Here is a 15,385-nt window from a genome sequence, read left to right as displayed (position 1 = left end):
CAGGATGGTTTCAAAGTGTTACCATGTATTTTGAACACATGAACCTGCCTTATACTGAATCCGACCCTCAGTCCATCAAAGTCAGTATTGTCTACTCAGAGTGGCAGTGGCTCTCCAGGGTCTCAGGCAGAGGTCTTTCACATCACCTACTGCCTGGTCCTTTTAACTGGAGATACTGGGGATTGAACCTGGGACCTTATGCATGCCAAGCAGATGCTCTACCACTGAGCCACGGCCTCTCCCACGACTTCAGTTGGTGAAGCAAGCGACTGCTGCTAAGGAGAGGTTAAAAGACATTAATGAAGAGCTTTCAAGCTCAGAGGAGGATTTCTATTAGGAAGGATGCTCCAAGTCCAGATTCCAGAGCTAAGCAGAACAAAGCTTGACCAACCGTTAGCAGTTGATTGGATGGAACCTTCCAGAGCAGGTATATAAGCGGCTATGGAGAGAGGCAACAGAGAAGAGGCTGGAAGGCAGAAGATCTTCAGGGAGTTGTGAAGAAAGTAACCAGTGAAGAAAGCTACTAGCTGAGGCCTTCCAAGAACCAGCTGAGAAAGAGGTTGAAGGCAAGGAGGATTCACCATTGAAGGGAAGGCAGAAGAAAGAGCACAGATAGCCTAGGAAGAGGCCAGAAGATCTGTGGTTGCACCTATCTGAAGGGAAGGGAATAGCCATGCGAGGAGCAGAGTGAAGAGTGACGCCTTTGGGGGCAATCCTCTACCAGTATCAACAGGATGTGTGTGTGTTAAGTGTCGTCAAGTCACTTCCGACTCACGGCGACCCTATGAATCAAAGTCCTCCAAAACGTCCTATCTTTGACAGCCTTGCTCAGGTCTTGCAAATTGAGGGCTGTGGCTTCCTTTATTGAGTCCATCCATCTCTTGTTGGGTCTTCCTCTTTTCCTGCTGCCCTCCACTATTCCTAGCATGACTGTTTTTTTCCAGTGACTCTTGTCTTCTCATAATTTGACCAAAGTACAATAGTCATTTTAGCTTCTAGGGTCAGTTCAGGCTTGATTTGATCTATAACCCACTGATTTTTTTTGGCAGTCCACGGTATCCACAACCCTCTCCTCCAACACCACATCAACAGGATGCTGCCAGGCTAATCAGGACATGATTCTCCATCAAGACACCCTATGAAATACAGGCTGAGAATCCCTTATCTGAAATGCTTGGGGACCAGAAGTGTTCCGTATTTCGGATCTTTCCATATTTTGATTGTGTGAATATACATAATGAGATATCTTTGGGGATGGGACCCAAGTCTAAATACGAAATTCATTTATGTTTTATATACACTTTATACACATAGCCCGAAGGTAATTTTAAACAATATTTTAAAATAATTTTGTGTACACTGAACCATCAGAAAGCAAAGGTGTAACTATGAATACCAGAATACAGGTACCAGATACAGGTACCAGAATACCTGTATCAGCTGTTAAACAAGAGCAACAACAAACTGTGAGTAACGCCTGCATGTTGGCTCAAAACATCCAGTTTTCAGGTTTTCAAACTTCCAGTGTTTGGATGTCCAGTTAAGGGATACTCAGCCTGCACTGGGAGGAGTAGGGAAACCGGGCCTTTTCATAGGGAGAGTGACTAGTAGAGCATCCTCTTGGTAACAGTCCTTTACTGAGGGACAGAGCAGCGTATACATTTGGTTTGCAGTTTACAAACTCTCCCCCACCCCCATTTAAGCCTTCAGTCTTTATTTTCAGGGGGCCAGACCAACAGCTTGGTGAGGCTTACAAACCTTTGGGGTCTTACCAGGTTGTCACACACAGACAGTATACTGTAGTCAAGACTATTTGGGTTCTGATTTGGGTTCTGTTACCTAAACGGGGCTTCTTCTCCCTTTCAGCCCACTGGCGAGTTAAGCCCCAATCCATGGGGCTTCTGATGGGAGGTCTGACAAATTCTGCATTGTATTTTCAACCAACGTACCCGATCTGCACGCCTTCCTCTGTAAAAAACCTTCCTGCATCACCAGCAATGGGGCTCCCTGCACAGGCCTTTGCACATTAGGGTTGCCAACCTCCAGGTACTAGCTGGAGATCTCCTGCTATTACAACTGATCTCCAGTTGACAGATCAGTTCACCTGGAGAAAATGGCCACTTTGGCAATTGAACTCTATGGCACTGAAGTCCCTCCCCTCCCCAAACCCCGCCCTCCTCAGGCTCTGCCCCCAAAAATTCCTGCCAGTGGCGAAGAGGGAGCTGGCAATGCTATTGCACATGCTGGAAACCCACTTCTCATCGTCACGCTGTGGGGAAGCTGTTCAGCGGTGTTCTCTTTGGTTTTTTAGATTAGACAGCTAACATTGTAATACAAATCTACTCCCATTTTTACAGAAACCTTACCTTGGTGAGGGTTAAGATGTTCACTTTTCAGAAGAAATAATAGGGCTCCTACAGAAATAAGAATTCTATATTAGTAGATTCTTGCTACATGTGGTGGGAAAGCCGGCTTTAAAGCTTGTGATCAGGGGCGAAAACGCATGGTGGCTTTAGCCTCCTTTATTCCCTGTTTCAGCCAGGATTCAGCCAGGATCGAACGCATGCGTTTTGCCGAACATGCGTTTGATCCTGGCTGAATCCTGGCTGAAACAGGGAATAAAGGAGGAATTCCTGTTGTTCCAGAGGTCCAAAGTTCACCTCACTCAATTGACTCCAGTCAGGCAGGGCAGCACACCACCACCAGCTCAACGTATAGGCTCAAGTAACTTCATGGGATTTCAAAACACACATCCGTTTGCATTTTAGAAATAAGAGAGACATTTTTTGATGCAAGAACGGAAAGCCGGTAGGCACTTAAATAAGTCACCTAATGTCCCAGCTCAGCTGTTTTTACAGTCACCTCTTTCTTTGAGTAGCAAGATCTGACCTAGCTCCAAGTATGGCTTGGCCTTCTTCCTTTCTATTTGTAGCTCCCTTTGTTAAGAGGCCATATTTTTAATAGTTCACTTTGGGATAAGACTCACTTCATACTAACTTGTATGCATTGACAGCATCTGGGAATTGTTGTGCAAATGTAGCCCAGAAGCCATATTTCCTGTTCCTCATGCTTCAAGTGTTAGGTACCAAAAGTATGTGCACGATGGTTGGGATCTTGGCTCGGATTGGAGTGGGTAATTTTTTGTACCATTTTCTCTACCATTCTATCAGCTGACCTCCCTTCCCTTCCCTCCCCTTCCTTTTCCTTTCCTTTTTTCCCTTCCCTTCGTTGTCCTTTCCCCCTTTTCCTTGTTCCCGCTTCCTGTCCCTATTCCTTGGAGGACCTGGGACTTTCTGGGTCGATGTTGGTCTCCTGAGTATCACCCTAGACCAACCTCACCATTGAGGATATTCTTGTCATTTCTAAGAAGTGGTTATGGAGGCAGGACGCCATCTTGTTAATCTAAGCTGGACAACTGGAAGCAAAGGGCAGAGAGGCCCAGTGCAGGCTAACATGAAAGCATCTTGCTTATAGAATACTGACAGGGGCAGAAAAAATCCAGGGCCCTTCTAGCCACCTGAATATTAGGATTTTACCAGAGACATATGGTATTTACCAGTGGACAATAAACATATCCCATTTGAGACCACAAACTACATCTGGAATTTTTGGAAAGCCACACAAAATACTATGCAGCAAGGTCCTTGTGGGACAATTTCAAGTCCACCATACATGGGACACAGAAGAGTTTGGCTCTATAATGCCACTTGGATCCCACTACACCCTCGCTACACCCCCAGTTTCCTCTTATTCAGAAGCGACTACGTAGTTCCTCATCCTGGTGCCACGCCCACCCGCAGCAGTGCATTTATTACTCAAAGAATATTGAAGGAATTAAACATTTTTTGAAACCACATCAAAAAAAAAAATTCTTAAGGCTTCGAAAGATGAGGTTTCTTACTCACCCAGCCGTCAGAACTAAAATCTGTATTGCCCAGACCTCCAGACGGGCAAGTGCTACCGGGCCGATTATTGTGCTGCAACCTTTCCAGAAATGCATTATTCACCCTTGGAAATAGAAAAGGGGGAAGACGAATGTTAAAACCTTGCCAGAAGGCAGAGATTAACCCCCCAAAAATGCTGTACAGAAGCCTGAGTTGTTTATCATGAGCTAAGACTGACTGAACTGGGAACTTTACTGAGCACGAAGACCCAAGCTGCTACTTTTAAGGATATTCTCATTTTGCATTTTGACTATGATTTCCACCCTTGGCCAAGGAAGTCCACTCACGCACGCTCTTCACCCCAACGCAAATATTATACAAAGTAAGAGGCCAAACGCTTCATCCAAGTCAAATTATTAGATCCCATTGATTTTACCTCTGCTGATCGTGCCGATGGGCTGTTACTCTTATTCTTTCTTCTTGTCTTTGTTTGAGTTCCAACACTTCTGCCTAAGGAAAAGGGGAAAAATTAAATTTGCACCTAACAATTGTGTGCAGCATTTGACACCAGAACAGTTCAATAATTGTTCATTTCCTGCAGCTGATGATTCTACAAAGGTTTTTTTTTTTTTTAAAGATGATAACTGTATTCAGGTTTTATTGTATTAATAGTTGATTTTAATCCTCTTCAGATTTTGCCAAAAATTGGATTCAGTGCAGTTTATAAATGCCCTAAATAGATAAACCTTTTCTGTAAGTCTTGTCAAATAGCAATACAAAAAAAAAGAAGTTAAAAATGAAAGTTAAAGTGAAGGGTAATTTCCACTACTACACAGCGAACAAAAGCTAGGAAATTGGGGAGAGGATGTTAGCTCTATAGTAGGATCTGGAGATCAGAGTTTGAGTCCTCTACTCAGCTCAGCTACCTCACAGGGCTTCTATGGGGACAGCGTCAGGAAGGGAGGACCCTCTCACCTAGACCTCACTTAGAGTATTGTGTTCAGTTTTGGGCACCCTGGAGGTTTTTAAGCAGAGGCTAGATGACCATCTGTCAGTAATGCTGATTCTATTACCTTGGGCAGATGATGAGAGGGAGGGCATCTTGGCCATCTTCTGGGCATGGAGTAGGGGTCACTGGGGGTGTGGGGAGGAGGTAGTTGTGAATTTCCTGCATTGTGCAGGGGGTTGGACTGGATGACCCTGGTGGTCCCTTCCAACTCTATGATTCTATGATCTAGAAAGGGTGGGATTTGAGTCCAGTAGCACCTCAGAAGCTGAAGATAAACACCAGAACATTCATAGCGCCAAAATACAATCTAAGCAACATTCCTGAAGAGTTTAAAGACCATGTAAAGGACAGATTCGCATTACTAAGTTCAATTATTAGAAGACAAGAGTCACTGGAAAAGACAATCATACTATTAAAAGTTGAAGGCAGCAGGAAAAAGAGGAAGACCAAACAAGAGATGGATCTACTCTATCAAGGAAGCCACGGCCCTCAGTTTGCAAGACCTGAGCAAGGCTGTTAAGGATAGGACATTTTGGAGGACACTGATTCATGGGGTCACCATGAGTCGGAAGTGACTTGACGGCACGTCACACATGCGCAGCACCTTAGAGGCCAACAAGATTTTTGAGGTATAAGCTTTCAAGAGTCAACGGGGAACACGGACTCTTGAAAGCTTATCCTCTGAAAATCTTGTTGGTGACTGAGTGTTACTGGGCTCAAATCTAGCTGTTCTACCACAGACCAACATATCTACCCTCTGAAACTATCTTCATGGGGTGGGGGGCTTCTATACCAAGCTGTTCCAGGGATCTTGCAGAGAGCTCTCCCTCAGCTGGAAGCAGCCAGAACCAAAAACAGAGCCTGATAACCAACATCATTTGCTACCCGTCGGGCTTCCTTATATTCAAAAGACTGGAACAAAATCTTCTCTTGAAAGATTTCAGGCTTTCCTGCTACGCTTCTGTGAAGACGCTTTCCAGCCACGGGTCCCTCCCAGCTCTCCCTCATCTGTGCTTCAAGCGAAAGGAGTCAAGGCTCAGTTGTCGCGAGCAGCAGCAACAAATTAAAGCATCGCTTCACAGTGCATATTCCCAAAGCCCAGGGTCTGAAGGAGAGAAACCGGCCTTGCAGCTCCTCTCCCTTCTGTTTTTTCAGTACGCTGCGCTGCAGGAAAGACGACAGTTAATGTAGGCAAATTAAAATGCCCTCGTATGAAGCCCTGAATTGGCAATAGAGAAGCAGGCAGAGATTTTTGCCTGCATTTTAAAGTTCTTGTTGCTGTACTCAAGGAACTGTGACTTAAGCCTCAAAGAGGCAGCTCGTGAGGGATTCACTGAAGATAGCCAGACATTTATGAATTTAAAATTGGCCACTTCAATTGTCTGTGTATTATACATGATTAAGTTAACTGTTAGATGAAGACAATCATGCTGAGAAAAGTTGAACCTAGCAGGAAAAGAGCAAGACCCAACAAGAGATGGATTGACTCAGTATAAAGGAATCCACAGCCCTCAGTTTGCAAGACCTGAGCAAGGCTGTTAACGAGAGGACAACAGGATGTTTTGGAAGACAATGATTCATAGGGCCGCCATGAATTGGAAGAAGAGTCTCCCTCTTGAGACTCAAGTTGTCTTACAATCACCTTCCCCTCCCCACAACAGACACCCTGTGAGGTAGGTGGGGCTGAGAGAGCTCTAACAGAGCTGTGACTTGCCCAGTCACCCAGCTGGTTTTGTGTGTAGGAGTGGGGAAACCAACCCAGTTCACCAGATTAGCCTTAGCCGCTCATGTGGAGGAGCGGGGAATCAAACCTGGTTCTCCAGATCAGAGTCCACTGCTCCAAACCACCGCTCTTAACCACTTGTGAGGGTCTCTGTCTTTGTGTCTCTGCTTTCCATCACCTGCTGTGTTATCAGTGAACTCGTAAAAGCAGTTCACACCTTCTGGTCTCAGGCGCCAGGCCTGATGGCCCATGTATCTTCCCCCCCCCGCTGTTCTTCCTGCCAGTACTCCCTCAGGCCGATGCGGCCTTGGAAGTGTGATAGCCGCCCAGACTTCCTGGGATCTGTCTGATGTTTTGTATTATGCCAAGCTTGTAACTTCCCATAACAATAAGTGTGAACCCCAGTGCCCCAGTGCCCTGGAGTCAATATATTCTGTAAACCCGTATAGCCCCTCACTTGCAACTTTCTACCTGTGCCTGTCTCATCTCCTGAAGGCTTCAATAAATCGATTGTTTCTGTATCAACGTCTGAGCAACTGATTTGGAGAAGCAAACTCAGAGAGGGGGATCTCTCACATTAAGTTGCAAGTCCTTGCCTCTCGGACTGCAGCTGTACCGCTTTGGACAGAATGTCAGCCGACGAGGACACCACCCCTAACCCCGATGCCCCCAAGGAACCGGACGAGCCGGAGAAGCCGGACCCTAAAGAGGAGGGAGCCAAGCCAAAGAAACCGAAGGGTCGCGCCCCCGACCAAGATCGGGACGGACGTCCCCGGGGGCTCACTTATTGGCTGGACTCTCCCAAGGGCTGGTCGCTCTCGCGGACTGCGGCGAAGGATCGCCGGTTGGCCTTCCCCAGCACGGGACTCGAAGGGGACCCGGCCCGCAAAGAGGCCCTCATGGAGGAAGAACGAAAACAGTGGCAGGAAGACCGCCGGGCTATGCAGGAGCAGATGGAGATCATGCAACGCGTAATGGGTGAGATGGCCACGACCCTAGATGCGCTGAAATTGCAACCTCCAGCCGGTGCTCCCCCAGACGGGGCGCCAGTAGTTCCGCCCGCAACCCCTGCCCCCCCGGCCCGTCGGGACCTGAAAGTCACGTATGACGGGTCGGGAGACCAGTTGACCTTTTTTATGGTCCAAGTAGACATTTTTATGCGGGAACAAGGCCGAACCTTCGTTTCTGAGGAGTCCCGGGTGCAGTACGTGGCTTCCTTACTGCAAGGGGAGGCGGCTGCCTGGATGGTGTTGCAGTATGAACTCCGCTCGCCGGTGCTGCGAACCCTGGACGAGTTCATGGTAGCACTCCGAAACCGTTTTGAGGACCCGACTCTAGGTGAGCGGGCTAAAGCCTCCCTGATGCAACTGCGCCAAGGGACTAAGTCGGTGGCGCAGTATGCAAGTGAGTTCCAGTCACTGGCTAGCCGAATTCTGGACTGGAGTGAGGCTACCTTGGTACAATGTTTCAGGGAGGGTCTCAACCCAGACCTCCAACATTGGGCCTTCATGCAAGGGAACCCCCCGGATGTGGAAGGTTGGGTTCGCCATGCTGCTGACATCGAGAATCGCAAACAACTCCTGAACTTGTCCAAGCAACGGATTGGGCGAGACCCCAGGCCCCGGGGTGACCGTGGCCGGGAACTCCGGCAAGGGGGTGGCGGGGTCCTCTCGGCCGCGGAACGCCGCAAGCGGTTCGAGGCCGGCGTCTGCCTGATCTGCGGGGGAAAGGGTCACTTTGCATCGCAATGCCCCTCTCGCTCAGGCCGTCCGACCCCTCCCCGCCAAACCCAGGCCGAGCCGACGAAACCGGCCGCCGACAGCCAGCCTCGCCGCAGAAGTGGACCACTGAGCCGGCGCTCCGGCGCACCCTCCGCTCTCCACGCACGTCCCCAGGATGGGGCATCCGACTCTACGGTCCCATCGGGGTCCCGGATTACAAATACCGTCTTTAATTCGGACGGCTCCCCGGAGGCCACTACCCCGTCCCCCTCTTCCAGCGAGGAGGAAGAGTGGGAACAGCCGGCAAAAAACGCCGTCGGTCTGCTGTAGAGGGGGCTCCGCAGCAGACCGTCCCTATCGTTGTGCAAGGAGCTCCACCGATGGTAAGCGCCCAAGAGGACAATGTATTTGTGCGTGTCCATCTGTCCCTACCCAAAGGGGGTCCCCCGTTAGAGGTCCCCGCGTTGGTCGACTCGGGGTGTGCCCGCACCATGATAAATGAGGAAACTGCCAAGAAGTTGGGTGTCCGGCGCAAGCGGCTTCCGGGACCCCTCCGTTTTTCCCAAATGGACGGGAGTGACTTTAAACGGGGCCCGGTGACCCACAGAACTGCAGCCGTGATTATGTCCGTGGGGGAACATTGGGAACGGTTGTATTTCACTATCGCCCCTATTGTAACCCCTGTGGTGTTAGGGATGAACTGGTTAAGGGGGCACAATCCCTCCATTGATTGGGTTAAACGGGTGCTTTCCTTCCCCGAAAACCCCTGTGGGTTGCATGACAAGGAACGGGTACTCAGGACTCCAGCCGCCGCACTGGTAGGGTCCCCCGCCCCAGTCTCTCCTCAATTACCCTCTGAGTACTCGCAATTTACTGATGTTTTTGATGTTAGAGAGTGCGACGAACTGCCTCCCCACAGAGAAACGGACTGTGCCATCGAGATTGTAGGGGAAGGCAAACTGTCTAAGGGAAAGGTTTACCCCATGAGCCCTAGTGAAAAGACAGTGTTGCGAGACTATCTGGATGTCAATCTGGCGAGGGGTTTCATACGCCCCTCCAAGGCTCCTTATTCAGCCCCAGCTTTCTTTGTAAAGAAAAAGACGGGAGATTTAAGACTGTGTATTGACTTTCGCAGACTGAACGCAGTCACCCAGTCTAATGCTTACCCCCTCCCTCTTATTCCTGACCTTCTAGCACAATTAAAGGAGGGCCGAATCTTCACCAAACTGGACTTGGTAGAAGCCTACCACCGCATTCGCATCAAAGAAGGAGATGAACCCAAAACGGCCTTTTCCAGTTGTTTTGGGATGTTTGAGTACCTAGTCATGCCGTTCGGACTTTCGGGGGCTCCGAGTGTCTTTATGCAATTAATTAATGAGGTTTTGCATGATTTACTGTTTCGGGGGGTGGTGGTATTTCTCGATGACATCCTTATTTACTCTGAAACCATGGAAGACCATGTGCGCCTAGTGCGAGAGGTGCTCCAGCGGCTGCGGGAGCACAAACTGTATGCTAAGGTGTCCAAATGTGAATTCCACCAACCCTCCATTACATTTCTGGGGTATGTGATCTCCCACCAAGGGTTGGAAATGGACCCCGCCAAGGTCCAGGCAGTGCGGGACTGGGAACCCCCCACTACCCGCCGCCAACTTCAGCAGTTTTTGGGGTTTGCCAATTTTTACCGGAACTTCATTCCTAACTTTGCCCAAGTTGCGCTTCCCCTCACTGCCCTGTTGCGTACCAAGGACAAGGGGGCTAGCGCCGCGCTTCCCTCAGCCCGTTTGCAATGGTCCCCCCAGTGCCAGCTAGCTTTTGAACGTTTGAAGCTACTTTTTTCATCCGAACCCGTTTTGGCTCACCCAGATTGCACCAAGCCTTTTGTGGTGCAAGTGGATGCCTCGGATGTAGCCATGGGCGGGGCCCTATTGCAGAGGGATGAGGGGGGACGGTTGAGACCATGCGCCTACTTCTCCAAGAAGTTTTCCCAGTCTGAAATCAACTGGGCCATTTGGGAGAAGGAGGCAGCAGCGGTCAAACATGCCCTTACCATATGGCGACACTTCTTGGAAGGGGCCGAACTGCCATTCGAAGTGTGTACCGATCACAAGAATCTTGAGGCCCTCAAGGGGGCTAGAAAACTCAATGCCAAACAGGTTCGGTGGGCCCAATTTTTCGCTAAGTTCCGGTTCACTCTCAGACATGTCCCTGGCAAAGAAAATGCCCTAGCCGACGCTTTGTCACGACTTCCCCAGTATCGCAACGATTTCGATCGCCCAGTCGACTCCCTGTTCACTCCCGAGCAGCGAGGGGAAGTTCCTAGCTTAGCCGTCACCACCCGGTCCCAAGCCCGACCACCGGAGACCCCCCCTACACTCAAAGGCATCCCGGAAGCCTTCCAACAGCGACTCCGGGACGCCTCCTTGCAGGAGGAGGAGCATCATCTCCTCCCCACTGGTCTGGAACGTACCAACACTTGGTGGGTGCAAGGGGGGAAACTGTACGTCCCCTCCTCTCTTCGCAAGGAAGTATTGGGACTTGTACATGGTGCCAGGCTAGCGGGTCATTTTGGTTTCATAAAAACGCTTCACCTGGTTCGAAGACAATTCTGGTGGCCCGGTATGAGATCTGATGTAGAGTTGTATGTGCGCAGCTGCCCCACCTGCGCCACAGCCAAGAAACGGATGGGAAAACCCCCAGGGCTTCTCAAACCGCTTGAGAGCCCCTCCCGTCCCTGGGAAGTCATCGCCATGGATTTTATCACCGACCTACCTCCGAGTCGGGGAAAAACGGTTCTTTGGGTTATCACAGACCTCTTTTCCAAACAGGTTCACTTCGTTCCATGTGCAGGCCTTCCTTCAGCCCAGGGCTTAGCTAAACTGTTCATCACACACGTCCTCAGGCTACACTCGATCCCGAGGAAGGTCCTCTCCGACAGGGGGGTCCAGTTTGTTGCCAAATTCTGGCGGGCCTTCCTAAAGTTAATGGGAGTGGAAGAGCAGGGCCTTTCTTCCGCCTATCACCCCCAAACGGATGGTCAAACAGAACGAGTAAATGCGGTGGTAGAATGTTATTTGCGTTGCTATGTAAATTTCCACCAGGACGACTGGGTCGACCTGCTGCCATTTGCCGAATATGCGTATAACAATGCGCCTCATTCCTCTACCGGCTTTAGTCCCTTCCAAGTTATATACGGGACGGATTTCGGCCCTTTCGGTTCTGCCCCCGTCTCGCCAGAGCTCCAGTCTACCCCTGACCTTCAGGAGTGGATTCAGGTGGTTAAATCCACCTGGCCATGGTTGCTCAAAAATCTGGAAAGGGCAAAAAGCAAGTACAAGGAACAAGCAGACAAACACCGGTCTCCGGGATGGGAACTCAAGGTGGGGGAGCAAGTCTATCTGTCCACCAAAAACCTCCGCTCTCTTCGCCCCTGCAAAAAACTGAGCGACCGTTATGTGGGACCTTTCCCCATTACCAGAGTAATCAACGAGGTTACTGTGGAACTGGACCTCCCAAAAACTCTGAAAGGAGTCCATCCAGTCTTTCATATAAGCCTCCTCAAACCCTATGTGGCAGCCCCCCAGTTCCACCCCCCTCCCGCACACGAGATTCCTACCGTAGTAGGAGGGGACACCCATTTGGAAATATCCAAGGTTTTAGACTCCAAATGGAAGAAAGGGAAACTGTTTTACTTTGTTCGCTGGAAAAACCTTGGCTCCGCTCATGACGAATGGGTGGCCGCACCCCACATGGCGGCTCCTCGCTTAGTCCGGGAATTCCACCTTGCTTATCCCGATAAGCCTCGTCCTCTCGGGGACCCCGGGGGGGGGCCTTAAGGGGGGCAGAATGTGAGGGTCTCTGTCTTTGTGTCTCTGCTTTCCATCACCTGCTGTGTTATCAGTGAACTCGTAAAAGCAGTTCACACCTTCTGGTCTCAGGCGCCAGGCCTGATGGCCCATGTATCTTCCCCCCCCCCGCTGTTCTTCCTGCCAGTACTCCCTCAGGCCGATGCGGCCTTGGAAGTGTGATAGCCGCCCAGACTTCCTGGGATCTGTCTGATGTTTTGTATTATGCCAAGCTTGTAACTTCCCATAACAATAAGTGTGAACCCCAGTGCCCCAGTGCCCTGGAGTCAATATATTCTGTAAACCCGTATAGCCCCTCACTTGCAACTTTCTACCTGTGCCTGTCTCATCTCCTGAAGGCTTCAATAAATCGATTGTTTCTGTATCAACGTCTGAGCAACTGATTTGGAGAAGCAAACTCAGAGAGGGGGATCTCTCACACCACTACACTGCACTGGCTCACACACATTAGATGAAGAGGAGATCTGTACAGGTTTGGGGAGGGGTGGGGGAAAGCTGGTGGCTGCCATGAACAGGAGAGCTAGATGACCTTCTCAACCACCCAATCCATTCAATGATAATATCTCTGTGTATCCCATTGGAGGGCAGTCACAACAGGCCAGGCCACACAGGAGGGAAGACATGTAGCCCTGCAAGGGCAGAGGTGATTCCTACCACCACTGGCCCTTGTAACACATGAGTTTGACACCCCTGGTCTAGAGAATGATGATGTTTGCTAGGAAAGAAAACATTAGGCACGGGGTACAAGTGGCTGCTGAAGATTCTGGCACCCAATATTCTCAATCTGGAAGACAGATCAGACTTTGGCTTTCAAGGACAGGGGAGGGGCCACTTTCAGTGGTAGAGCATCTGCTTGGCATGCAAAAGGTCCCAGGTTCAATCCCCGGCATCTCCAGTTAAAGGGACTAGGCAGGTAAAAAAACAGGTAAAGGTCCCCTGTGCAAGCACCAGGTCATTCCTGACCCATGGGGTGACGTCACATCCCAACGTTTACTAGGTAGACTTTGTTTTACAGGGTGGTTTGCCAGTGCCTTCCCCAGTCATCTTCCCTTTACCCCCAGCAAGCTGGGTACTCATTTTACCGACCTCGGAAGGATGGAAGGCGGAGTGAACCTTGAGTCGGCTGCCTGAAACCGACTTCCGTTGGGATCGAACTCAGGTCGTGAGCAGAGCTTTTGACTGCAGTACTGCAGCTTACCACTCTGCGCCATGGGTGATGTGAGAGACCTCCGCCTGAGGCCCCTGAAGAGCCGCTGCCAGTCTGAGTAGACAATACTGACTTTGATGGACCAAGTGTCTGGTTCAGTAGAAGGCAGCTTCATGTGTTCAAGAAGAGGAAGAAGAAGAAGAGGAAGATAGGTAGGTGATGTGAAAGACCTCCGCCTGAGACCCTGGAGAGCCGCTGCCGGTCTGAGTAGACAATACTGACTTTGATGGACCAAGGGTCTGGTTCAGTAGAAGGCAGCTTCATGTGTTGACGTGATAGCTCTGCTGGGGTGCTTAGAACTGATCATCCACGAAGAAGCAACATCCAAGTGTTGGCACATAGAGCCAAGCTGTAAGTGACACTGAGCCCAAGTTTGTTCGAGTCCCCACCGTCTCCAGAGCGTGTGGGATTCCACGGGTTCCCTACCCCCTCTGCTGGGCGCTCGTCGCTGCAGTCACACGTGCCGCCATCCCCGTGCTCCCAGGCCATGGGCTTTGTGATTGTGCCACCAAGTGGTGGAAGAAACAATAGCAAGCAACTGTAATCGCAACCAGCTGAACACATGGCCATCCTGCCAGATGTTCAGGGGATCGAGTGGACAGCAGGGACACATGGAAGGGGCCGTGGCTCAGTGGTAGAGCATCTGCTTGGCATGTAGAAGGTCCCAGGTTCAATCCCCGGCATCTCCAGTTAAAGGGACTAGGCAAGTAGGTGGTGTGAAAGACCCTTTTCTGCCTGAGACCACGGAGAGCCTTGGAGAGGGGCCGTGGCTCAGTGGTAGAGCATCTGCTTGGCATGCAGAAGGTCCCAGGTTCAGTCCCCGCCGTCTCCAGTTAAAGGGACTAGGCAAGTAGGTGATGGGAAAGACCCCTGCCTGAGACCCTGGAGAGCCGCGGCTGGTCTCAGTAGACAATACTGACTTTGATGGACCAAAAGTCTGGTTCAGTATAAAGCAGCTTCATGTGAACACTGCTGGGAAGATGAACATGTGAAGCCACAGCAACATGTCCAAGGACAGTAGGGCGACTCTCAATGGAACGCGTGCGCAACGTCACTTGTATTTCGGCTCTTAGCCTTCAAAGACGGCCCTTGATGAACTATATCTGGTTACTGCAGGCCGCAAACACACCGGTCAATTAAAATAAAACCAGGGGGTTCAAGTGTAACGTCAAGGAATAAGCTACCCTTACTCCTCACCAATTAGAAAACCAGCCCAATGTGAAAGTTGAGACGCAAAAAAGCAAAGAGGCCAGCTGGGGTGAAGGAGCAGCCTGCTTCCTCACCTTCCTTCGCTGCTCTTCTTTCATCTCCTGCAGTTTTCGGTCTTCCTCTTGTCTCTGGTGTTGCTTATATGCCCGGCTTCTGGCCTATTGCAGAGTAAAGAAAGCAGGACTTAGGAAACAGACAGCTGGAAATTAACTTACGGGGGCTTTCACATATGCTGAGTAATGCCCTTTCAATCTACTTTTCAACGCACTTTAACCATCGTTTGCAATTGAATTTTGCTGTTTCACACAGTAAAATCCAGCTGCAAAGTGAGTTGGAAGTGCATTATTCAGCATGTGTGAAAGCGCCCTGCCTCTCCACTTAGCACGCGTATAGTATCATGAGAGTAAGACAAGCTGGGGACATTTACAGACATCGCCCCATCTAATGAAGAAAGGTGGGCCACTGTTTCCTTCAGTTCACTTATCCTATACTTCTGAAAGAGTCACAATAAACCACCGTGGTGTGATGGCTAAGAGCGGAGGACTCTAATCTGGAGAGCTGGGTTCGAATCCCCGCTCCTCCACGTGAGCGGCAGAATCTGATCTGGATAACCAGGTTTGATTCCCCACTCTTCCACATGAGTGGCGGACTCTAATCTGGAGAACCGGGTTTGTTTCCCCGCTCCTCCACATGAAGCCTACTGAGTGACCCTGGGCTAGTCACAGTTCTCTCTGAACTCTCCCAGCCCCCATCTGCCCAGGGTGTCTGT

General features: G+C 50.1%; 1 protein-coding gene across 1 annotated transcript in view; it reads right to left on the bottom strand.

Moving 5' to 3' along the window:
• Positions 1-218: 218 nt before the first annotated feature.
• Positions 219-15,385, bottom strand: part of EPSTI1 (epithelial stromal interaction 1) — a 28,356-nt gene continuing 13,189 nt past the window's right edge. Inside the window, exons 8-11 of the mRNA XM_056862119.1 lie at positions 14,691-14,774; positions 4,321-4,394; positions 3,906-4,008; positions 219-275 (exon numbers count right to left, since the gene is read on the bottom strand). Of these exons, the coding sequence (XP_056718097.1) occupies positions 219-275; positions 3,906-4,008; positions 4,321-4,394; positions 14,691-14,774 (318 nt within the window). The remainder of the gene's footprint in view (positions 276-3,905; positions 4,009-4,320; positions 4,395-14,690; positions 14,775-15,385) is intronic.

This window comes from Euleptes europaea, chromosome 16 (genome assembly GCF_029931775.1).
Source record: "Euleptes europaea isolate rEulEur1 chromosome 16, rEulEur1.hap1, whole genome shotgun sequence".
Lineage (NCBI taxonomy): Eukaryota > Metazoa > Chordata > Lepidosauria > Squamata > Sphaerodactylidae > Euleptes > Euleptes europaea.
This window is presented reverse-complemented; position numbering and strand designations above follow the sequence as displayed.